General features: G+C 33.0%; 6 protein-coding genes and 3 pseudogenes across 9 annotated transcripts in view; 6 read left to right on the top strand and 3 right to left on the bottom strand.

Moving 5' to 3' along the window:
- Nucleotides 1-432: 432 nt before the first annotated feature.
- crim (QVR superfamily protein crim) lies at nt 433-1879 on the top strand. Its single transcript, XM_003701616.3, has 3 exons — nt 433-843; nt 929-1063; nt 1160-1879. Exons 1-3 carry the CDS (start codon nt 792-794, stop codon nt 1435-1437), a joined length of 465 nt encoding a protein of 154 aa, XP_003701664.1. The 5' UTR covers nt 433-791; the 3' UTR covers nt 1438-1879.
- Nucleotides 1880-1950: 71 nt separating this feature from the next.
- LOC100880899 (protein lethal(2)essential for life pseudogene) lies at nt 1951-3164 on the bottom strand (annotated as a pseudogene). Of its 2 annotated transcripts, none has more exons than XR_013038003.1 (2): nt 3009-3164; nt 1951-2943 (listed from the first exon to the last, which is right to left on the bottom strand). The product of XR_013038003.1 is annotated as a protein lethal(2)essential for life pseudogene, transcript variant X1 (transcript). The 2 variants fall into 2 exon arrangements; XR_013038004.1 differs by having other exon boundaries at nt 1951-2936.
- A 1518-nt stretch (nt 3165-4682) lies between these two features.
- Nucleotides 4683-5714, top strand: LOC100881013 (protein lethal(2)essential for life). The gene has a single exon (XM_003701655.3). The coding sequence runs from the start codon at nt 4830-4832 to the stop codon at nt 5421-5423; it is 594 nt and encodes a 197-aa protein (XP_003701703.1). The 5' UTR covers nt 4683-4829; the 3' UTR covers nt 5424-5714.
- Nucleotides 5715-6963: 1249 nt separating this feature from the next.
- On the bottom strand, nt 6964-8121 carry LOC100881126 (protein lethal(2)essential for life). The gene is made up of 2 exons (XM_003701656.3): nt 7665-8121; nt 6964-7382 (listed from the first exon to the last, which is right to left on the bottom strand). The coding sequence occupies exons 1-2, from the start codon at nt 7987-7989 to the stop codon at nt 7129-7131; spliced, it is 579 nt and encodes a 192-aa protein (XP_003701704.1). The 5' UTR covers nt 7990-8121; the 3' UTR covers nt 6964-7128.
- Nucleotides 8122-12936: 4815 nt separating this feature from the next.
- LOC100876534 (protein lethal(2)essential for life) lies at nt 12937-13895 on the top strand. The gene has a single exon (XM_003701617.3). The coding sequence runs from the start codon at nt 13071-13073 to the stop codon at nt 13707-13709; it is 639 nt and encodes a 212-aa protein (XP_003701665.1). The 5' UTR covers nt 12937-13070; the 3' UTR covers nt 13710-13895.
- A 980-nt stretch (nt 13896-14875) lies between these two features.
- Nucleotides 14876-16039, top strand: LOC100876645 (protein lethal(2)essential for life pseudogene; annotated as a pseudogene). The gene is made up of 2 exons (XR_013038006.1): nt 14876-15088; nt 15157-16039. The product of XR_013038006.1 is annotated as a protein lethal(2)essential for life pseudogene (transcript).
- Nucleotides 16040-16881: 842 nt separating this feature from the next.
- Nucleotides 16882-17854, top strand: LOC100881236 (protein lethal(2)essential for life). Its single transcript, XM_003701657.3, has one exon. It carries the CDS (start codon nt 17066-17068, stop codon nt 17705-17707), a length of 642 nt encoding a protein of 213 aa, XP_003701705.1. The 5' UTR covers nt 16882-17065; the 3' UTR covers nt 17708-17854.
- A 2268-nt stretch (nt 17855-20122) lies between these two features.
- LOC100881460 (protein lethal(2)essential for life pseudogene) lies at nt 20123-20989 on the top strand (annotated as a pseudogene).
- A 103-nt stretch (nt 20990-21092) lies between these two features.
- The window catches only part of LOC100881350 (uncharacterized), a 51726-nt gene continuing 47618 nt past the window's right edge, over nt 21093-25200 (bottom strand). Inside the window, exons 8-13 of the mRNA XM_003701658.3 lie at nt 25054-25157; nt 24866-24965; nt 22831-22912; nt 22517-22706; nt 21979-22074; nt 21093-21745 (exon numbers count right to left, since the gene is read on the bottom strand). Coding sequence (XP_003701706.2) covers nt 21593-21745; nt 21979-22074; nt 22517-22706; nt 22831-22912; nt 24866-24965; nt 25054-25157 — 725 coding nt within the window. The 3' untranslated portion in view covers nt 21093-21592. The remainder of the gene's footprint in view (nt 21746-21978; nt 22075-22516; nt 22707-22830; nt 22913-24865; nt 24966-25053; nt 25158-25200) is intronic.

Genomic DNA, 25200 nt, shown 5'->3' with positions numbered 1-25200 from the left:
CATTTTCGTCGATGACGTCACTTTTTGAAAAACGCGCTAAAATTTAAATTTTAAACAATATATAAGAATAAAACTATTATATATTCAGAACAGTTCGCACACTACGCAATATCTCGTCAATGATATAGGGAATAACATAATAATGGCAACAAAATTTCTTTTGTATCGCCAGAAACCATTCTCACAGATATCTTCTTTTGTGAACGATAGCTTAGTTTAAAAAAATTTAATTGATATCGGAGCATGATAGTTTTCCGAATTTGCGCCCACTTTTCTAACCCGTTCGATTTTGTAGAGCAATTTGCGATGTCGGTATAACATTCATTTCATTTCATTTTATTATTTTTTCACTTGATCGTTAGATGGCACTCGCAGTACTGTTTTTGAACTGATCAGAAATATAAATTTTAAAAACGATCACTTACGTTGTGATATAATCTTTAGCATCGCGCTTCTGTAAAATATGCAATAAAGCAGCTTGCTGTTAAAAGTCAGCATGGTCTTATGAAAATTTCATTTATTTCGAAACTGCCGGTTATAAATTATATATAGTGTATGTCGCACTGGGATTTGTTTCCTGTAACTGCCATTTTCCCCAGAGAAGGTAGAGTTACACTTGAATGTACAATCTAGAGATTAGTGTATATCACACAATATATACTGTAAGCGTACAAGGTTTATAAAAACACGAAGTGAAAACACAAACCTCAGCAAATTTTGGCTTTATATCTAAAATAAAAAAGATATTTTTTATTGTATATTTAAAATATTTTATACCATTAACTGTGAAAATGAACAAAATAATTTGTGTTATTGTGTTGTTGAGTATGCTCATTAATAAAGGTAAAATGATAGTTTAATTATTAATATATAAACAATATGATTAATGTAAATTTATATATTTAAAATGTGCAATCTATATTTGCAGGAGAGAGCTTGTACTGTTACAGATGTAACAGTAATCAGCCTGGGTGTGGCACTCCTTTAAATTGGTTATGGTATTGGGGAGAGACCTGCCCAGAATATGATGACAAATGTGTAAAAATTATTGAAAAGAAAGGAGGTACAAATATGGAGGAACTAGCATTAGCTTAAAAATACATTAATATTTAACTATATTTTCTAATTAATGTAACTATACTTTGTAAATTTTTTCCAGCGGAAACCATGATAACACGAGAGTGTTTAAGCTCTGTACGTGGCTTTAGAACAGACATTCCAGCAGATAGATATGAAGGTTGTAGAGCAGCTGCCAAAGATGTTAAATTGGGACATTATGTGAATAACTCTATTTCTCAACTGGATATTCATAGAGATTATTATGATGAAGTAATATGGTGTTTCTGTTATTTCGATCATAGGTGTAATACTGCTACTGGTATTACAATTTCAACCCTATTACTATTTATAGGTGTTGCTATACAATTTGCAACATAAGATATTTAGAAAATACTCAATTCTTACATTTCAGATTTACTTAAATGTATTTTTTTTTTAAATAGTTAGATCTGATTGCATTTACTTCAATTGGTATATGCATACATTTAAATGAACTAAATTTACTTCAAATTTTGATTCTCCACACTTGTACATAGTGTAAATAAGCGCTTTAAGTATTTTTGTGTTACCAGAAAAATGTGAAGTAATTATTGAGTGTTAAGAAAAGACATAGTACATGTTCCGTCCAAAAGATTATTAAAAGTTCAGAAATATTAATATTTTTATATAAGTAAGTAGTTAGACTATCTTAACATATCAAAGTGCCGTCCACTGTCAAAGAAACATATTTTTTAATCTTATATATTTAATTGTTAGGTTTTATAATCTTTTTTATCACAAATGTACAATTAATTATATTAAAGTTTTAATATAAATTGAATTTCCTATATTTTATTTCTATTTACCTTTCCCTAAATAGGACTTAAGGGAATAATAAATGAACACAAATAATTATATAAAAAACTTTAATTTTATTACAAAACACTTTATTACAAAGAAATTTTAAATAACATGACATACATAGTTACAAAAACAATTAAGGTATGTTTACAATCTCAATATTTTATGACATGTCAAAAATTTAATAACTTAATATCTATCTAAATTACTAATTTATAGGAACAATGAAAAATTACAGAACGAGATTAACACAATGATATTAACTTGAATGGAATGGAAAAGAATGCTTGAAATCAGTCATAAGTACAATGAAATAACAAAATACTGTTTACAAATATAACATGTTTGCTGCTAAAATGCAACCAACATTAAACAGATCTCTTAAGCAGCCTTAACTGTCTGCTCCTTCTGTCCTCTTTGTTGCGACGCACTTTTCTGAGGTGTTGCCTGTTGCTCTTTTTGTGCTTCATTTGATTTTGAGTCTTCTCTTAAAGCAGGTTGTCCTGTATTTTGAATTTTGATGATTCTCTCATTCTTTGGCTCTGACTCCTTTCTCGGGGCAGTGATCATTAATACTCCATCAGATGATAAACTTGACTGAATCTGATCGATATCGCACTGTTCTGGTACAAGGTACTTTCGTACGAACTGTCTGGAGATCCATCCATGTTCATCTTGTTTCTCTTCGTGTTTGCCCTCGATGACTACATTATTGCCCACAACTTTGACAGTCACTTCTTCTGGTGCAAATTGTTGAACATCCAATGTTACTTGGAACTTGTCCTTGTCAGCTTGTACTGTTGATGCTCCACTGGTTTTACGTTCAACAGCTCTGTCATAAGGTTGGTATCTCCTTACTCCACGACGACGTGGTCTAAGTACCAGAACGTCAGACTCGAAAGGTGCCAAAGCACTAGGCAGTTCGTCAGGACTCAATGTTAATCCAAAATGTTGATCAAAGAGACGATGAGGTCTCTCCAGATCCTCCCACCAGCTGGAGAATAGCATCGGTAGAAGAGACATCCTTTCTTCCGTTTCTGTAACCTTCAGTAAAATATGAATTTGTTCTCACAGACTTATTCTCTATATCACTCAAAACTGTAACTCACTCTTTTAATTTACAATCTCGCACTGTTTTTCGCGCTTAGAATACAACTTTTGGCAGCAGTAAGCGTCACCGTTAAAGATTCCTTCAAATGTACTCGTAATGGCCGCTGCGCGCGTCTATATATTGCTTTCGTCCAGGAACATAGTGGGGGTACTAGTAGCCGGTATATAGAATTTTCCCGAAATCGAGCTTTCCAGATATCAAACAAAAAATTAAAAATTTTGACAGAATACAGCTGATCAGAATGTGCACAATGCGAAGTCACGGTTCGAGAAAGTACAGTGACTCAGAATATGTGTCATTCTATTAAAATATGAATGTCATTTCAGAAGAGAACGTGTACAAATACACAACATACATGTTTGGATATAATTGTAAATTTTCTTATGTTTCCTGTATGAAATATATTGATTTAATATAAAATTTGAATTATTCTAAGTTTAATCTCTCATGGGACCTCTCTTTTATTTCAGAAAATAGTATTTTTATGTTATTAATTGATGAGTGCAAGTAATATAGGTTGTAAATGTTATTTTCTTATAAAACTGTTTTTTGTTAATGAAAAATGTGTTTATATGAAGTCCAATCATGAGATATTTAATTTTGGCATTTACAGCATTATTTATTTGCACTTTTTAGTTATTATAATACATTACTTGATTTGTAATATAAATTAGTTTTGGATATTATTCAAATTTTATGTAGAAAATAATTATTTGAATATTATAATGCTATACTTGACCAGATATTTTTTTAAATAATTGTGTTTTAGTTCATTTTTACATAAAACTGAAATTTTTCTAGATTATTCCATTATTTAGTTCTGAAGTGTTACAACTTTCTATTTTGCATTTAAATAAATTTTAATCAACTTCTGAAATACCTTTTGACATTTTTAAGTCAATATTTTCCAAATCTTAACAAATTATTTAAAAAATCATAAAACAATAGGAAAAGTTAGGTGAAAGTTCCAGAACTAGAATTCTCTAGAAAAACTAAAATTATACAAAATCGGCTATAAATAATACATAAACAGTTTTGTTTTCATTTAGAAAAATATATGTACGTTCATTAAAAGTAAGATTATCAAAGGAATCAATACAATACTCTAAATTAATTAAAAAATTTCGTTAAGGTACTTTATCGAATTACACACTGACTTTTGCAAAGATAAAAGATATTCATACATCCTATATTACTTTTCATCCATTATTTATTCAGTTCTTTTTGTTTTCGATTTAAAAATAAGCGTGCGCCGAAAGCCGGTAGGTCTAATGTCAAACTTGTAAATACAAAACAATTCAAACTGCCTACGTGAGCCTACTTAAATTTCAAAATTTTGTACTGTATAAAACAAGACAATTTCCAGTTTATAACAAAATTCATAAATAAATTCCATATCATCCGGTATGAAAAACATCCGATAGAATTCTCCAGCAAAAAAGAAGCAACATGATGTAGGTAATAATTAGAAGATAAACGATCTCGATTTTGTTTCTACGTGTTCGTTAGATGTGTAAACACATAATAATTCGAATAAATTGCCTACGTGAGCCGGCTTTTGCCTTCCATGAACGTTATATGCTATACAGCGCTGTCTGGATAACTGTTCGATTCTAGAAGTTTCGCGAATCGTCGCGAGCTGCGCCGGCTCGACCATAAATACGATCGCAGCCGGCTCTGAAAGCAGTACTTGCATAGCAACCGACGAGTGAGCATCGCGAGTTCAAGCGAATTTCTCGTTGCCTAAACGACACAAAGCGATAACATTTCAAATAACGTTTTCTTCAATTTCATCGCATAACAAGACTTAAAAATCATCATGTCTCTGGTACCATTGCTGTTCTCCGACTGGTGGGAGGATTTGGACCGCCCGCACCGACTGCTGGATCAGAATTTCGGTTTGGGTCTGTACCCGGAACAATTGCTGTCCCCCAGCCGCATGGAGCTGTATTTGCAACCACGAAGAAGAGCATCGTACTACAGACCCTGGGCTGATTTGCTTCGCACGAGCGAGGGAGGTGCATCGACCGTTCAGGCTGACAAGGACAAGTTCCAGGTAGTGCTCGATGTCCAGCAATTCGAGCCTAACGAGATCGACGTTAAAGTCGTCGACAAGTTCGTGGTGGTCTCGGCGAAGCACGAAGAGAAACGCGACGAACATGGCTGGATCTCCCGTCAGTTCATGAGAAAATACATGATACCGGAACAGTGCGATCTCGACCAGGTTCAGTCGAAGCTTTCTTCAGATGGTGTACTTACCATCACTGCACCAAGGAAGGACCAACCTAAGATCGAGAACGAGAGAACCATCAAGATCGAGCACACCGGCAAACCGGCGATCCAGAATAAACCGTCGAAACAGCAGCAGCAGCAGCAGAAGCAGGGCGAGGAGAAGAAAGAAGAGAAGAAGTGAAGAGGTTCCGTACTACTATCTGCCATTCATGATATTCCTATTCGATATAGTCATTAATCGTTTATCTACGGTTTAAAAATATTATAGTATTTTATATGTTATTAGTTCACCAACGTTCAACGATAGGTTTTTATATTTATAAGTTGTCATTTCGTTTCATAGCATATCATTTCGTTTTCGTTAGAGATTAATATACGTATGTGTATATATTCTCTGTCAGTAAGAAGACTATTAAAGACAATGTGTGTCATTTTTTTATGTTAATAAATTTATAAGTAAATTAAAATTAAATTTGTGTCGTGAATTGATCCTTACATTTCCCATCCCATAAATTCCATAAAGTATCTTGTTATCGATTTCGTTTTCGTTTCAAATGCAAAGTCGTTATTAGTTTTGAAGGACATAGTTGAATATAAAATAAACAGTTCGGTTCTAAAAGTTCTAGACATTGCGAAAAATAAATATAACTTTAGAGTTGAGTTTTGAATTGAGTTAGATTATTTCTTTGGTGCTCGATAAGATTATCATTGTTCCACAGAACTGCATTGCTGATAGTGCATTGTAAAGTATCAGTATCACTTAATATCGGACATAATATATAATTTTATATTAGACTTGCGTATACTTTGTTCGAAATAAAATTATTTGAAATATATTCATAATCGGTTCCAGTTCACTTACTTTTATTTGAGAAATAAAAGTTGTTTATTTTGTATGAAATTCAAATAAATCATCCCCTTAATAATTTGTTAAGATTTCATTGAAATAAATAATTTAACATATATAATCATTTTTGTAAGAATAAAATATTTTGTCGGAATAAACTAACCTGAGTTTGAATGAATTTGTTATATTTTTCAAAATATGTATTTTGACACAGCTGGCAATGTTAACAAAAGGAATAGTAAGTATTTGAAAAATTATTTTGATAAAAATTAGTATCAATACAAAATATAAATACTGAAATAATTCAAAGAGAATCCATTTTCTTATTTAAATAAACTAATGCAAAATTGTTTTAAACAGCATTTAATCATCAAATCGCAGAATAAATTATTTGAGTAATCATTCTGAAATTATGTTTTTCAAATAATATTCAAATTGCTTGAATTTAATTCGTTGAAATATTTAAAGGAACGTTCTGGTCGTTTACGAGACGTTTCGACGCAGCCGGCAAACAACATAACCTTATCTACTTCGATTCGGTAATCTAAATATTCAAACGCACAATACAAAAGGATAACTATATTTCTTTTATAATCTTATAACTTTGAAATATTAATTTTCAAATGAATTAACTTAAAATGATATTTATTTTCAGTATTATATTTATTTATATTCAGCCTAGTTTTACTATGAATATACCAAAAAATATCTTGTTTTGATGAAAATTTAAATTCCAATCGAAAAATAATGCAAATTTTGCACTTAAATCAAAGTTTAACTTAATTTTCTAAAAAACAGAATTATTCTATTCAAAGTTATGACAATTAAAAATTTTTTAATTAGCAGAAATGGACATCATATAAAATCCCAACAATTATTTTCTTTGTACAAAGTTTTTATTTAATTCGTACAAATTCAGACTTAACTTACAGAAACGTAAAAATTATTTATACATGTATCTATACACTAAATGAAGGAACACAGATGAAAGACTGATAAATATACTAAACACATAAGTAAAAAAACAGTCAACAAATTTCTATTGGCTTTGAGCTTGTCTTAATTTCTGAGGTTCCTCTTCTTCTGATGGCTTTTCCGTGCGTTCAATTTTAATAACCCTTTCTTTTTTGTTTTCAATGGCTTCCGGCTTCCTTGGTGCAACTATTGTCAAAACACCATCTGAGGACAAACTGCTCGTCGCCTTTTCAGGATCGCATTGATCGGGAACTAAGTACTTCCTGACGAAGTGTCTCGAAATCATACCGTGGTCGTCTTCCTTTTCTTCATGTTTTCCTGTAAAAATAATTATAGGAAAATTAGTATTCGATATAGATTAGTATTCGTTGCATATACGTAATAACTTAGCAACATAACTATAGTCGAAAGAAAGGAATAAATACTTCATTCAACTCAAAAATGAAAAAGTAACATTTTTAAAAGCTTCACCAAACGTCATTACAAATAAATAAAAATAAAGTCACTTCAATTACAATTTATTAGTACTACGCACTGTCCCCCACTATAGTTACGCAGCAGATCACAAGAGAGCGCGTAATTTTATTTTAAAACACTCACCTTCTACGACGATATAATTGTCGACGACTTTTACGTTAACCTCTTCAGGTTTGAACTGTTGCACGTCGAGAATGATTTTAAATTTGTCTTTATCGTCCTTTAATATCGACCATCCAGCCTTCTCTTCGCGTTCCCACTCTAACCAAGGTTGAAATGCATATTGCATCGGGGACATGCGAAATGGTGATCTATCGAATACCGAATTGAAGAACTGTTCCGGACGTAATGCTCTGCCGAAGTGTTGGTTCATCAACCGATGTGGTTGCTCCAACGTTTCCCACCAGTGAGAAAACAATCTTGGAATCAATGTTACACCTCGTCTCATTTTTATTTTTTAAAATCACTGAGAAGCTTGATATGAGGTTACGTGAACGATGCGAACGCCACGCTTGTTCTCTATGCACTGTCGCGTGAGCCGGCTACACAATTCCTATATATAGTTCATGGAGCTTCGAGCACGTGCAGTAGGTAGATTCTCGATTGATCTTTCTTTCACGAAAATTCTAGAACGTTCTACAAAATTTCTGATTAAATATAGATGTACATTAGATGTTAATTTTTTGTTAATTATAGTATTTAGCTAACCTTCGAATTTTTCTTTCATTCTTTCTGTCATGTTTGAAAATTCGAATAATGCCCGCGTTTGGTATCGACCGATGTTAACAATGACGTAACAGCGATTTGAAATTTTAACAGCTCTGATCTAACACAAAAATTCCTTTACCTGTAAAGTATTGTGTATTCTTCCCAGATATTTGATTGAGGATAATTATGGATAATTACTCTGATAATTATTAGACCTCAGAAACAATGTTTTATACAAGCTTTAGGTGTTATTAAGTTGTTAAGAAATTGTTGAGAATTGTTAGGAAATTGCATCAACCTATTCGCTAGGTTAAGTGAGTGTTGCATCAGCTGTATTATGACTTGGCTTTAATTTTGTTATCTATACAAGTTATTTTTGTTACATCAGGAAATTTGTCATGTCCTTATTGTACATCTCATATTTATTTTAATACAAATTAAAATACATTTAATTAATTTTTTAGTTATTCTGTCAAATATAGTAGTTAAATATATTTGTAATACTTTAGTAAGTTAATTTAGTATATAGTTTTTAATGCAGTGTGCAATTAAAATTCAATAAAGTGAACTACTGTGGAATATGTGTGTTTCATGTTTGTTAAAAATGGTGTCCTTCTTTGAATCAATATAAAATTATTTTGTGTCAATTATTACACACATTCTTAATTATAATAACCAATATATCAATTATATTATGCTACCACTATTATTATCACTTTTACAGTGTATAACATAATGAAAGATTTTTTATTAAAATAGCTGTTTTATTTTATTCTATCTCTAACTCAATTTTCACCAGTTTTTAATGCAAAATAAATAGGTCTCTCTAAAATAATTTTAGTTGAAGTTTCAATTAGTTTAAATTATAATTACTATACAATTCACTATACCAATCACTGTATAATTCATTGGATGATGTCTCAAGAGTATTCCACAACGTATCTGCTTGCTTGTATCGACGTTCTGACGTGGGCCAAACGCACGGTTAACGTCGCAGCAACGTTGTAGAAACGTTTACGTCTCAAATGTTACGTATTTCTTACGTTTACTTTTGTTTTGATATTCGTATTCCGCTGATCAAGAACGTCATCACAGTTGTACAAAAAATTGAAGTTATCGAGAAGCTCATTAACGGCGCTGATTAAATAATTAGTTTCTTTACTTAAATTACTATTTATCATTTTCCCATAAATGATTACGTCAAATAATACACTGTTATACATATTATAATAATTGTAAATGAACTTTCTATATATTTCCTATGAAACATAATTAAATACAATTTAATTTTGCAAGACTGTTTAGTTTCTCAAGATATTTTATATGTTTTTAGAACAGTTTAGAGATGTTCAAAACTGTTTCATGGTTATGGCAGAAATGGATATATAAAATGAATTTCTGCGCATTTATCTTGCTCCGAAACTGCGTAACTCATTTTCCGTGTTTCACGACACGTATACGTTAAGTCGACGATAAAAAGGTACAGACAGTGCCAAACACAAATATTTTTGCCATAGAAATTGCGATAAATTATCTATAGTCATTCATTACATATTACAATTCTTCTGTTAACATTCTTAAGAGCTGTTATTGGAAATTGATTAATTTTTCAGTAACATTATTTTGCGATAGCGTTAGTACAATACACGTTAGTAGTTAGCACTACAACTCAAATGATTATAGCAGTTGATATAATCTCTTTTAATAATATCTTTTAATAACATCAATATATAAAATGTCTTTTAATAATATCAATATATAAAATGTCTTTTAATAATATCAATATATAAAATGTCTTTTAATAACATCAATATATAAAATGTCTTTTAACAATATCTATATATAAAATGTCTTTTAACAATATCAATATATAAAATTAAGGATTAAACATAAATTTACTAATAAAACTAAATAATAATAGAAATTATACTTAAAGTCCCATAACGTGTCCTTACTTATTTCACTAACCAAACAATACTTTCCAGTAAATATTTAATCAGAGAAACATAAATATCCGAAAGTAGAGAAAAATCGAACGTCAGTCTGCGTTGGTCAGTTCGAACGTTTATTCAGCAGGAACTGCCTTGGACATTGGCCTTGTGGTTGATCAGCAATCTGGTTACATCACAATCCTGCGAACCCCATTTAGAAGGGGAAGGTTATGGCAAGGTTACTACGCATTTCGTTATCTTTATTTCCAAGAGCAGAGACGCCATATCTGCGTCGCAGTAACTCCGAGGGGTAGTTATTTCCAAGATAAAAAATAGCATGGTTGTTTACCTTCTGAAACATTCCAGTAACCATTTTGCTAAAAATTCAATTTCTCGTTGATGCACGCAGCATACTGTGTCAAAGTAAATTACTTGTATAATTTTTTATAATAAATTTTTATTCGAGATATTTATACTACGGAATTTTACTGATAGCATACTGTGCCATTATTTGTATCATTTTTCATAATAAATTTTATTTTGGACACTCATAGTGCAGTTACGCACAAAACACACCGTTCGCAGATAAGCTTCTATTTTCTACGTGATTATCATTAAAAAAATATTCGCAGACGCGGAGAAAATAAACTTATCGCGGATTATGGCTCATCGAAGGTGGGTTCGGATGGACACATGTGTGTTTTTTATTATTTAAATTAAGAAACACATGAAACATTAAATTTTGCATGAATTCGTTGAAACATTAATTTATTTATTTAATTGAATATTTATACATTTAAACATACATTAAAAAGATCATTTTTAATAAATTTAGAAAATAGACATGGATGTCTTTTTTATAGAAGCTCAAATTTTGTATGGATTCATTGAAATATTAATTTATTTATTTAATTGAACATTTATTTATTTAAACATACATGACAAATTTAAAATACATTATAAATTTTTTATAAATTTAGAAAGTATTGAATGTCTTTTTTATAGAAACTCAAATTTCACATAAAGCAAACGCAAGTATACTTGTGTATTAATCAACTTATTTTGCAGAGAAAGCATTTAGGGCAACGCCTCAGAATGATGCGTCACTGCTATGGTTAATTCGGGATGTTCTCTTTTTTTCTGACAGGTGTCAATTACGATGAGTAATACGCAGGTGACTTAACGGTTGTCACGTTATCTCTGTAAGCGAATTCGCAAGAGTGCGCAGACGCATGATTCGAGATTGATCCATTTGGAAAATTCGGGAACTCCCGGACAAAACGATTTTGTAGAAAGTTCGATATTTATAGATTGCGCGCACGCAGTATGTGAAAGTTTGAAGAAGCTTTGACAGTAACGTTCAGAATGTTCTAGTTTAAATAAAAAAATATGATATATTTCTTCATAATGTGAATGATGTAATACTTTACATTAAATAATCACTTTATGTGTTAACAGAGAAAAACCATATCTGCTAACATACTTAATTAAATTTTTAATTTACATGAAAAGAAAAACTGATTTTACTATTGAATATTTTTTTAAAGAATCAGTATAAGATAATAAATTAAAATTACAAGGAATAATTTAAAGATTTATTTCACGATTATAATATACTTAAAATATCCATTTTCATTTTATTCATATTCAACAAATGTTCATTTTAAAATTATTTTACTATTATTAAAGTATTAACAAAGAAAATAATCTTGGAAACAACGAGAACGTTGACCTCAATACAGAAAAGAGATATCGAAAATTCTAGACTTTTGTAGAAGATACCATTACCTTATTCTGTTTTCTTTTTAAGTTTACTTTTTCTTGATATTACGTGAAAATATGGATAATAAACAGTATTTCAAGAAATAATTGTTACAATGAATGTAAATAAAGTGCAAATTACGAAAAATGATAAGCTAAATTCCTTTCTTTTCACTTACGTAACTGTTACGTTGATCAGATTATTCAATTATCTCCGATTTCGTACAACCATTACGTAGGAATTCGGTACAACATTCTTGATAAACGTCATTTACAAAAGAAATCGTCTACTTACAATCTTTTACAAGAAAATAAAAAATATGAAGCATTAAATAATAAACTCTTTCCAATAAACGTCAATTTTGTATTAAAATGAGAAAATTACCAAATTAAGTTAGCAAAAATAATTTTTCAAAGATGTAACCTAATGTAAATTGTTTATAAGCGAAGAGTACTCGACGATATTGATTCAGACCTTGAATTTTAGCGTAAATCGCTTTGCAAAAAATAAAACAGCACACCAATAAATACTTATAAACGAAAATTTAAATATCCACAAAAGTGTCCTTCAAAATTAAATAACAATAGCAGCCAAACTACAGTCACCAAGTTAAAAATACCAAATATATTTCTAAAAATATCAGCCACGACCGATAATCGAACTTCCGTCACTTTATCTTAATTACGAATTAATTTATTTCGTCACCCAAAACCGAATTCGAGAAGTTTCATTCGACGTAACCCAAACGTACATCGAACGTACTCGAAGCGAAAACAGCGGCGTGTCGAGTCGCTCGTGAAAATTGATCGATAATGCAACGAGAAGAGGAAAACAGTATTAATTACCTCTCGCACAATCGGCTATCGTGTACAGAAACAAACGAAGCAAAACTCGCAGTTGACATTTTCGTTTTAGCCCGGTAACTTCTCGAAACCTGTAGATATAGATAATGTACCACCACATAGAAAGCCCAGCACATAAATAGCGGTCGCAGAGGGCAAAGCTCCAGTTACAACCGAGACAGCGAACAAGCGTGTATCGAAGCGAGATCTGTGTGTTTCTAACGTGCTTCTGTGCTCGAATTTTTTCGAAAAGTAAATTTTCAAGATACTGTCACCGATCGGAAGAATGTCGTTGCTGCCGTTGTTGTTCTCCGCATGGTGGGCGGATTTGGAGCGTCCCCATCGATTGCTGGATCAGAATTTCGGCATGGGACTCTATCCTGAACAACTGGTGTATCCCGGGATAGACAGGTTCTCTCCTCTGGGCAACAGAGGTGTCCTCGATCTGTATTACAGACCTTTTACCGACATCCTCCGAAAAGGAGAGGGCGGTACATCCACCATAACCGCCGATAAGGACACCTTCAAGGTCATCCTCGACGTGCAGCAGTTCAAACCAGAAGAGATCAGCGTGAAGTTGGTCGATCGCTTCATCGTCGTGGAGGCCAAACACGAGGAGAAGAGGGACGAGCATGGTTTCATCTCCAGACAATTCGTGAGGAAGTACCTGCTTCCGGAACAAGTCGACGAAAACGAACTGGCTTCCAACATATCCTCCGATGGTATTTTGACTATCTCCGCGCCTTTGAAGAAGACGGAGGAGAAACAGAACGAGAGGACGATCAAAATCGAGTTCACCGGTAAACCTGCCCTTCGGAGCGAGAAGGAAGGTGGAGGAACGACTACCAGCACAGAAAAAACGACCAAAGAGAGCGAGAGTCGTGAGGAAACGACTGAGACGACGGAAGAGAAGCCTGAGAAATAAGACTTAATTTTTTATGGTTCCTACATTTTTCTTTTTGTACAGACTATTCTCTGTTTTATATGTATATTGTCATAATGCAATTATTGTAGGTTAGAACTGATTTATATACTCTATTTAATATAGATGTAAAATTGTATGAAATCGTTACACTTCCCTTGTTTTTTAATAAAATAATTTATAACTTAATTTTGGTGTTTTCTCTATCTTTAGTTATAAGAATTCTTGTAATTAAAAGGCATTGAGACCTTCAGTATTTTTTATGATAGTTTTTCTTCATTTTTTTTTGATAAATTTTAAAATTTATTTAACTCTTCGTTTAATAACAAAAATTAGATTTTTACAGTTCATAAAACTTTGTAAATATAAGGCATTGAGACCTTCAGTATTTTTTATGATAGATTTTTTTCATTTTTTGATAAGTCTTGCAATTTATTTCATTCTCGTTTAACAACAAAAATTAAATTTTTACAATTCATAAAAATTTGTAAATATCTAAAGATCGAAGAATTTTTATTGTAGTAATTTATTTCTATTTATAGAGTATCTTGGACTTCGTTAAATTTTTTAGTTTTATTCCCATGGGATTCTACTCGGGAAAACCGGTTAGCCAAGTTCCTTGTCTTTCTATTGTAATCTCAATTTTGTACCTTGACAAACCGGGTGCAATGTTAAGTATGTTGCACCATGAAAGTATCGTGTTCAGTTTAAAATATTCACATTTTCACCTTAACGTTACAATTTAATATTTATTCAGAATTAATCAGAAAATTTTAACCACCATGACTATTTTTACTTTAAAGAAAGTGTATTTTTGAACCCTTATATTAATACAAAAATAACAAAAAATAGGTACGTATTTTTTATTACAAAAATTGATTTAAAGAAACATTTTGCAAAATTTCAATCTAAAATAAAAATTTGTACATATGTTTCTAGAAAGATATTCTTTGAATTTAATAAGCATGATACTATTATTATAAAGAACCATAGACTCGAAGATTTTAACAAAGTGTGTTAGTTTATTTACATATTCGAAACATTCACAAATTTCATGATGTATTATTTTACTTAGGATAATTGCAAAATAATGAAAAGAGTTTTTAAATTAATAATTTATAAAGAATTTTCAAACGAAAAGACTTTATAGCCTTTGTTACGTTCGCTGTTTATTCCCTGCTTAAAACAGCTGTAAAAATACCTCATTTAAAAGCAGTTCATATCAAGCTCGATTCAAATTTTACATATAGATGCTCAGCCGTTCGATCGAAGCGCCTCCTGTTAAATGGCACGGTCATGTTGCGAACCACACCAGTACATTGAGAGCAGTCGCATTGGCCAGAATTGGTGCATCGTGACAAAGTTCGCTCAGCCGTTTAAAAGTATGTAATAAGGTTGCTTCATTTGAAATCCAAAACTCGGTAAAGAAAATTAATTGAAAAATTTTCAGGTAGTCAATATGTCCCTGTTACCATTACTTTTCTCCAACTGGTGGGAACACCTGGAACGTCCCCATCGAATGCTGGGTCAAGATTTCGGCCTCGGGGTTAACATGGGGCGTTTAAACGACAGTGTTCCGAAATATTCCATGGCTTATTACAGGCCATGGGGCGGCGAAATGTTGCGACGAGAGAACGGGGGTGCATCGACCGTGAAAGCCGACAAGGACAAGTTTCGTGTGGACCTCGACGTGCAACAATTCTCACCTGATGAAATTAACGTGAAAGTGGTCGACCATTTTGTGATTGTCGAGGGAAAACACGAGGAGAAGCAAGACGCGCACGGTTGGATTTCCAGACAGTTCACGAGGAAGTACATGATACCTGAACAGTGTGACATCGACCTGGTGTCGTCGAAGCTCTCCTCCGACGGTATCCTTTCCATCATCGTACCTCGAAAACAGCAACTAACTTCCGAGGGTGAAAGAGTAATCAACATCGAGCATACCGGCAAGCCGGCTGAAGTGCGTCAAACCGAGGAAGACAACAAGAAGGAGGAGGAGGAGGAGGAGAAAGCAGAGTAATAAGTTGTCGAAGTTTTCTGCAAACCTTCCTAATTGTTGCATTATTGTACACGCATTTTGTAGCTCCTAACGCGAGTATTTATTCGATGTGATATTTATAAATGTATGCCTTTTAATAAATGTAGCGATACATTCCTCTTACGTGAGAACGCACCTTTATGGTGCAATAGACTGACTACGGTTTATCGACTTTATTCGATACCTATGGTATCATACTATTTTTTCTGGTTTTATTTTCTTATCAATAATCGTAGTTTTGCCTTATCTTATTTTGTATTGTTCTTTTTCGAATAAACTACGAGTTATAGAATTTGTATGGTTTTATTTGTTCCTCGCGTATTAGGTGATTTTAAACATCTCATTTAGACACATTCATTAAATAAATTTCATCAATATATTTGAGTATTCAAAATTTTTCAACAAATTTTTGTTCTATCATCAAGTAAAATTTCTCTGAAATTTTGAACTTTGTAAATTTCAAAGTTCTTAAAAAATTATGATCGTTCTGAAACTCTGTACATGAAAGTACCTAACATTAGAATGTAAAGATAAGAATTTAATAATAAACGACTAAAAATATTCGAATTTATTACTGCAAAAATAATTATTTAATAACCTCACATTTATGGTATCGATTCATTGACTGCCATGATCGAAACTTCGTCTTGACCTGAATACTACAGCACATATAATTATAAATAACTAAAGTTATTTCTATATACTTGTTTTATTATTTTTAATTGAAAAATTTTCACTGTTAAATTCGCAAATTTTTCAAGTTTCAAATTTTTAACTTTATTAGTTTATTAACTTTTGATTTTCTAAATTAAAAACTTTGATAATTCTCCAGTTAATTGTGCCGTTAATTGCATGATTCTAAAAAACGAATAAACAGAACCAGTTCCTAAACGTTTAAAGCAAACTCATTCGGTAGACACGTCTGAAAGCAGCGTCATCGCATATCAGATTATGGCGGGTCCCGAATCGACTCTGTTTACGTCGTGTTGCGCAGGTCCGTAACAGAACTGATCTTTAGCACGAAAAAGATAGCGCATTCAAGGACACCTCTGGTGTTTTCCAGGGTGTTCTCGAACACGCGGCGCCCCCACCATTTTGTCTAGCGCGCAACGTATAAAGAGAACTGCGTGGTTGCCGACGGTTGATTCACGTGTGAACGATATAACGGTGCGGCTGGACAACCGGTTGCGAATAAGCGATTCACTCGTTACATAATAATAGTCTTTCTAAAAATAGAATAGCTGTAGTAAACAAGGCTTAAATTAGAATCGTGGTATCGAAGTGTTTGGCGCGTTTGTGAATTGAATAACTTTTCATAATGTCGTTAATACCGATGTTGTTCTCCGACTGGTGGGAGGATCTAGACCGACCTCATCGCTTGTGGGATCAACACTTTGGCACGGTAGTAGATCCAGATGATATGCTGGATCTAGAGCCTCTGACTACAGATGTCCTGCTCTATCGACCATCATCCAGACGACTCCGAAAACGCTACCAGCCGTTCATCAAGAGCAGAAGGCACGGAAAAGGTGCATCCACGGTTCAGGCAGATAAAGATAAGTTTCAAGTGACTCTGGACGTCTCACAATTTGCGCCAGACGAGATTAACGTCAAAGTAGTGGACCAGAACGTTGTTGTCGAGGCCAAACACGAGGAGAAAGAAGACGAACACGGTTGGGTCTCCAGACAGTTCGTCAGAAAATATATTATACCGTCGCAGTGCGATATCAACCAAGTAGAATCGCATTTGTCCTCCGATGGTATCTTATCTATCACTGCACCAAGGAAAGAACCTTTAAAGTCGAAATCAAACGAGAAGGTTGTAAAAATACAATACACGGGTAAACCTGCGTTAACCAATTGCGAAAGTCAACAGAATGATACTGAAACGCAGAATGAACAGCCTCAGCAAAGGGGACAACATCAGCGTGGACGAAAGGGCAACGTGAAAGCTGCGTAGATGTAGAATTCATTCATCATCATCACTATTTGTATTTTAATTATTCATGCAAACACTTTATTGTATTGTAAATGTACAGTATGAGAACATTAAAAGACATTTTTGTATTGCTTGTGTGTTTAAATAAACTATTCTTTTGATTTAAAATGAAGACTTTATTTGTCCCTCTCTTCCTGAATCCTTGTACTTTCTTAAGATTGCTGAGTTCAAATTAGGTTATTTTTTATAAATGACTTTTTTATTAATGTAAATGTAGAGATTGGTTACAGAGAAATTGATATTTTTGCATAGTCGACAAATTTTTATTTAACGTTGATATCAGTCTTTCATTAAAATCAGTAATTTAAATGTTAAGAGAAGAGCAATGATTTTTAACCAAAATAAAATATTTCATACTAAACAAAACATTCGTATTAAAATTTGTATAATGTGCATCCTATTTTAATAAGTATTTTTAATAAACATTTCAATTTAAATACAAAAATTAATTTTGCATTCAGTTTGCTTGCGAAAATGATTTTTTTCTAAATTACATATTAATGATTTTTTATATTGAATCGCATATTTATCAGTTTTCTAAACAGTTATATTCGTCAGTATATTACTTAAAAACACAATATAAGGATAAATTTTTTACTCGAACGTCAAAAGGAATACGTGACGCTGTACACGCGCAACGCTCTGATGGTCACATTTTATCGTACAACCATCTAATTTTATACAACCAGAAAATTATGCCTGAATCTACATTACAAAATGAATAATTATCAGTCTGTAAATAGTATATATATCCAGCATAAAATAAGATCTGTCTAAAATAACGTGACGAAGGTTGCCAGAATGTTAAAATAGAAAATAGTATCCACATGAATGCGCAAATGATGCGTGTCAACTTTGTTCCTCATAGTAAAAGTGCTTCGATTTGTACCTAGAAGTGTCTAGAATTGCTCAGAGTACGTTGACCGATGCGATGATAAAGCATGTGGGCTTGCAGCCAACGTAAGCCAACAACTTAGTTAGAAACACCGAGAAAGATCGATTTTACTTCGCACAGAATTAGACCTGAGTTCGAATGGTACTCCAAGTAGAATCTTTTTTCCAGACATTGGTCACAGGATAGCCTTCTTGTTAGGTAAAATTTAAAGGGAACAGCTTGACCTAGGACGAAGAAAATCAATACCGAAACCTCATGGGTTAAGAAAGGTCTAGAAGGTGCGAACGAACGGTGGCTTAAATATAACTCGAGGAACCAAAATTTCGATTTGAATAATCACCTTGTCAGCGATAAATTTGAATGAAATACGAACGTTCTCCTAACGTTCTAATAAACGAAGAAATTAATAGAACAAAGTACAATGAATTATGAAAGTTGACAGTGATATTTAATTACGTTCTCACACTGGTTGGATTTATTTCTTGAAAGGGTAATAGGATATGTACTTAGAAAGCGGTGTAAGACGAGTAAATGGTACTTATTTATCTTTAACAGGCATACATATATGTCTGACTTGTCGAAAAAATGTTCCGTAGAAAATTCTAGAAAAGTCTAGAACTGGCACAAAGCGGAAAATTCTAGAAAAGTCTAGAACTGGCACAACGACGATGATCGTTGAAATTATTAATTAATATTATGTGTTGCGAAATTGCTAGACAAAGCAGAATTACATTGAGTTTTGTTGAAAAAATATTAATTGTTTATCTCATAACTTTTGTCATATTTGTCTGATGTAATATGACATCAGAAATCAATAAACGAATATTACAAACGTATGTCTTACGATTATTGCTGATAAGAACAAATGTCCGATAAAATAATCAATTTTCAAAATACAAGACAACACGTCACACATTTAATAATACTACACTTTTTATTGGAACTTCTTTTAAAAATTACTAATTTCATATAAAAATACATTGTATCTTTCCGTTGCATGATCCAATAAACTTTATTTCGAATGACATTGCTAGCCGCATTAGTCACGTCACTCGTACAGTCGTATCATAAGATTTCTAGAAACGACTCGTTTTTTCGTCGAGAAACGTTTCAGTCAATCACGCAAAGAACGTCGATAAAAAAGCAAGATTAACATTTTTCTCGAGGTAAAACGTATTTAAAAACATAAATAAACCGATCGAAATAAATATAGGGTTTCTACGAAACTACGCACTAGCTACATCTAGTACGTTGCGACCGCGTAGCGCAAACTTCTGCTCAATTTTCAAATTAATGACCGATGCATCCGTTGGACGAATGCAATTTTACATTGAAATTGTCGGTGAGTCACGTACATGCTCTAAAATATACTTTGATGCAAAAATAAAACAACGAATTTTCTCGAATATGTTTACGGATTTAGAACGTTCTGGACGCTCCACCTACCGCCGGCCTGCCGGTATAAATACGCGCGCCGTGAGGCGTAGCGACAGTGTTCTACGCAAAGCGAAGCGAACAAGATTCTCAAAGCGAGAAGACGACAAAGCGATTTACTCTGCGAGTCTTAAACATTTACGAGAGTAATTCAGTACATCAGTAATCCAAAAATGTCTTTGGTACCATTGCTGTTCTCTAACTGGTGGGAGGACTTGGACCACCCGCACCGGCTATTCGACCAGAACTTCGGTTTGGGCCTGTATCCTGAACAACTACGCAATCCATCCATCCTAGAACAATATCTTCTGCCCAGCCGGGACCGAAGACTCTTCAAATCACCTCTGCTGTACTACAGACCTTGGGGTGAACTGCTGAGGAGCACCGAAGGAGGCGGCACATCCACCGTGCAGGCTGACAAGGACAAGTTCCAGGTAGTCTTGGATGTCCAGCAATTCAAACCAGAAGAAATCAACGTCAAAGTCGTCGACAAATGCGTCGTCGTCGAAGGCAAACACGAGGAGAAGCAAGACGAGCATGGTTGGATCTCGAGACAGTTTGTCAGAAAGTACCTGATACCTGAGCAATGCGACATCGATCAGGTAACGTCCACATTGTCGTCTGATGGTGTACTCAGCATTACGGCACCCAGGAAAGACAAAGCGATCACGCAAAACGAAAGAAACGTCACCATCGAACAGACCGGCAAACCTGCGTTGAAAGAAGCAGGAGCGGAGGAGAAGAAGGAGGAGAAATAAATCTTTATATACCAAATATGTATTTGACTGTAAATGTATACCTCGTACTTTGTGTTCCTGTATTATATTCTCGTATTTGTTAATATTTTTAACATTTAGAACTTTGTTTTTGTAAAATAATTTAAGGTTCTTTTTTAATAAAATATTTGAAATGTACTTCTGGACTTGTTCTTTGGACATCTCTACCCTTAAGATAAAACTTTTACACTCTTAAGCTAAATGCGGAGTCAGGATTTTATGAAATAATTAGCCAGTATAATTAGAAGCATTATAATATAGTATATTTAACATAAATTTGTTACATATTTATTGCTAGCCCACCACGTCGTACTTATTCCTAGCGCGCGTACTCTTATATACACAATTGTTGTAAAACTTAAGAAAATGAGTTGGTTCAATCAAGGCATAGTAACAATACATTCAAATTAGATTAAGAGTAACGTGTAATAGCACTCTGACGAGCACGCAGAAAAATATGTTCCGATAATTTCAGCACGTATCACAAAATATACGTAAATAGATTTAATACTGTAAATATACTATCTCGTTCGTTGTACGATTTTAGACAAAATGATTCGTTAATGCTTAGTCATAAATTTATTTGCATAACTGAAACTGAAACTGAATAAACTTTTTTTTCTTCTGTAAAAACGATCTTAGTTTAATCACTGTATACCCCTTTTAAATTCAATTCTTTAAGGATTGCTTTCCACTACAGTCTTAAAGCGTATAAAACAGGGTATCCTGGAAGCTTTAATATCAGCTATCCTTCAACACTTCTTTCAGAATTGATCCTGTATTTCTGGCTGGAACGAAGTCTGGGAATGTTGGCAGATTCACGTTCGAAAGCAATAACGTAGACTGCGTTGACGATGTAGAATGTTGTCTACTGTGGCCGGGTCGTGGTAAAGCCTAAATGCATTATACAATTTCGTTCAATTAAAGTAAGTATTATAATTTGAGGGTTCCTTCAGTTAAAAAGAAACGCAGAAGAAGAAGTGTCTCGTCACCCGCTTTTATTATTCTTTTATGGTAAGAAGATAACAGGTTCTCCCTTGTCTTCTCATGAACTCTACGGTTTCTAAAATCGATGACTTCTTCTTCTACGTATTCTTAACGAAAAAGATAAATAGTTTTATACGAACCGATGTTTGAATCGGTAAGGCAGGTAACTGTGGTTTAGGCTTTGATTCACTTTCTAGAAATCTCACAAATGCAGCTGACAAGGATGTCTCATGATCCTGAAACATACAAATTATTAGTACAATATATTCAACTATAATATTACATTTATATTACATGTGTATAATCAAGTTTTTAAATTATCAAATTTCAAAATTTTTAAGTTCTAAAAATCGATTAAAATCAAATGCATCTTTTTTCTCTAAGGAATTCTTTCTGCACGCTGTTTGGACGGTATAATCTACTTGCAGAGTAAACCTCCCACCACTTCCGTTGTGTTAGAGCAACACAAAAGGTTATTCACCTGTCTGGATAAACAAAATAAAAGGAAACTCTATCAGTGGTAGTCAGACAAACTACTTCCCCCACATTGTTACAGAACCTGTTGCTCACGTGATGTGAACACAGCGCCCTCACTTTTGGCGGTAACATTGGAAGTGGTTTCGGCGATAGATTTTAAAATTGTGTTTAAACGAAATAGTGCAATATAAAGTTGTTTACCTTGTTGGGAACGGAAGAGCCACCACTTAAACGAGAGAACCAACTATTTTGAGCTACGGCGTTATTCAAACCGGCTTTATCCTTCTCCGTTTCATTGAAGTCCAAAACTGTAGAAAATACTCGGAGCACCGCGGACTTATCTGCTGCCGACGATGATAGGTAACCCAATAATAAGTTTTTAACGAGGGTTCTGTAAATATAATATATTTACTTATATGTACTTAATAGTACAGCACAAATTATATCATATGTATGTATATTCAATAGATACTTGTACTATGTTAGTACAGAATTAATAGCGAACATGTACTAACTTGTCAACTTTTCCCTCTCCATTTTGTTTTGCTTCTTCTATCCTATGATCGGCAGTGTTTACAAGATTCGATAACCGGTCAACTATAAATATACGATAAAACAAATAAGAAAGAGAATATTTAGTTTGTATATGCTTAAAGATATACGTATTGATAAAACTATTCGAGGAAAAATTTAGCATTTTGGATGCTTCGTTTCTATATACGTGCATTCCAACGTTGTAAACTTGGCAGATTTGAAGGTTGAAAAGATATGAGCGTAAGTATAATACAAGTACTGGTTGTCCGAATATTACACCAGTACCTGAATTAATACTCACACCCATGTCTTAATCGGTCATGCTGCATTCTTCATTTATCATGCCATACTAGCAAACTAACTTTGACTCATGCCACTAGAAGTAAGAAAGCTTTATTAATATAGTAAAAAGTATTTTAGTATGTTACAATAACGTGGCTGTAAATATTATATTTATTTCAAATTTAATAGTACGCTATTACAAAAGGTCAAACAATTCAGAAAGTAATTGTATGGAATAAAATTAAAACATACATATTATTGAGAGCAAAATAAAAGCTTTTAACTACATGCTTTGATCCTTGTAGGATAATGGTAACGGGTGGGAAACCCCACGAGGTAATATGAGCTTTTACAATTTACACACTCACAGTTACCGCATGAGATTACCCACTCCAACACCACCAAATTTTATATATACGTGGTTCTACATATAGTTTTCCTTATAACGTACAATTGAAACATGATTTAGTTTCAGTGGCAAGTTACACAGTTCATGATCAATAAGTGTAACGTTGTCATTACATTATTCCTAGCTTGTAAAGGAGGTATTATCTAACGTATTGCAGGAATAAGGTAATTACCAAATTAAATTTTTCATAGTTCTATCTGTACATAATTAATACCTTATATCAATAAGTAGGAATTTATATTTAAAAAAGAGAAGGTAGTACCAGCACCAGTGGCAATGCATGAGCCAATGAAGATGTGATTTAGTGCGCTAAGGCGATGGTCCGGTTCGTAGCCGGATACCAGCAAGAATCCTGGGCTATTGTCAAAATCCCAGAATTACCAGCTGATATTTGACTACACCACCGGATTGTCTATGTGTTTGATTTTGCAGATTAGTCACAGGTCATGCTCAATTTGATGATTATAGAGTGAATTTCAACCATTTCACCAGTGCATATATACATATTGTAATCAGAACATGTGATATTTTGTGTATTTATTTGTATAGAAGCTTTCACGGCATCAAACTCTTTTGCAGGTGCTTTCTTACATTTTGTATAAGGGGAACTTTAAGCATATTAATATACTCTTAAGAAATAACGGTATCTTTCTGTATTATTTTAGTTAGAATGATTCATTAATATGATGTTCAATAGTGGTCACAAGTACTTCAGAGCATAGGAACCAGACTTGGACTAATTTTTATTAAATTGTTTTAAATATAAAATTATATCATTGTACTGCTAAATAACCAAATAATCTTAAGAAAAATTATTCTCTTGTTCAAATCAATTATTTCACCTGGTATTTAAATAAGATAATGCATTACTTTAATAAGGTCCAAGACTGGTAGAAGCAATTAAACTATATAAAAAATTAATGAATCATTCCAAAAGTGATTACATTAAACATATATTGTTAGCCACTTATGTTACAAATTTCAATAATCAAAATGTCTAACTGATGGGCTGATTACTCGATAAATTTCCATTTGCAAATCGTGTTAAAAATTGCACACAAAAAACCCTTAAAATTTATAACCACACCAAAGAAGTACATAAGATTATTTACTTTCGTTCAGCGATAATTTCTGTAAATGACAATTAGTCAATGTTTGAAAATCAATTGCGTGATGTAACGATTCGTTGCGTTAGTTCGTTTCATTTGTTTAATAAACAATGACTTTAAATGTACTTGATTTGCAAAAAAATGCTAATCATGCGGAAGATAAAAGGAGCAAGATGCAGGCAGTTATAAAAATTCTAGAAGTATTGAATGAGGTACCTTCTTGGCTCAGTTGTTCGATACGTTCTGTTTTTTTATCGAGTTGTTCGCTTAATCTGGACGCTGCTTGCAAGCATTCTTTAGCTTCGGCTAATTGTTCCTATTAACAGGCATTAAAACATTTATCTTTAGGCAAACATGTATCTTCTATTAAACGTTTATTTCATTCATTATTAGCAAAGATATACCTTGAGATTGGTAACCTCATTGGCTAACTCTTCTTGTTTCCTATGAGATTCCTTCAACTTCAATTGTATCCTCTCTGTGGCTGCCACGACATCCTTTTCCTTATCTAAAAATCATACGTTTAGTTTTCATATTTCTTATTCAAATAT

This window comes from Megachile rotundata, chromosome 4 (genome assembly GCF_050947335.1).
Source record: "Megachile rotundata isolate GNS110a chromosome 4, iyMegRotu1, whole genome shotgun sequence".
In the NCBI taxonomy this organism is placed as follows: Eukaryota; Metazoa; Arthropoda; class Insecta; order Hymenoptera; family Megachilidae; genus Megachile; species Megachile rotundata.
The sequence above is the reverse complement of the archived record's forward strand: the minus strand, read 5'-3'. Positions and strand labels throughout refer to the sequence as shown.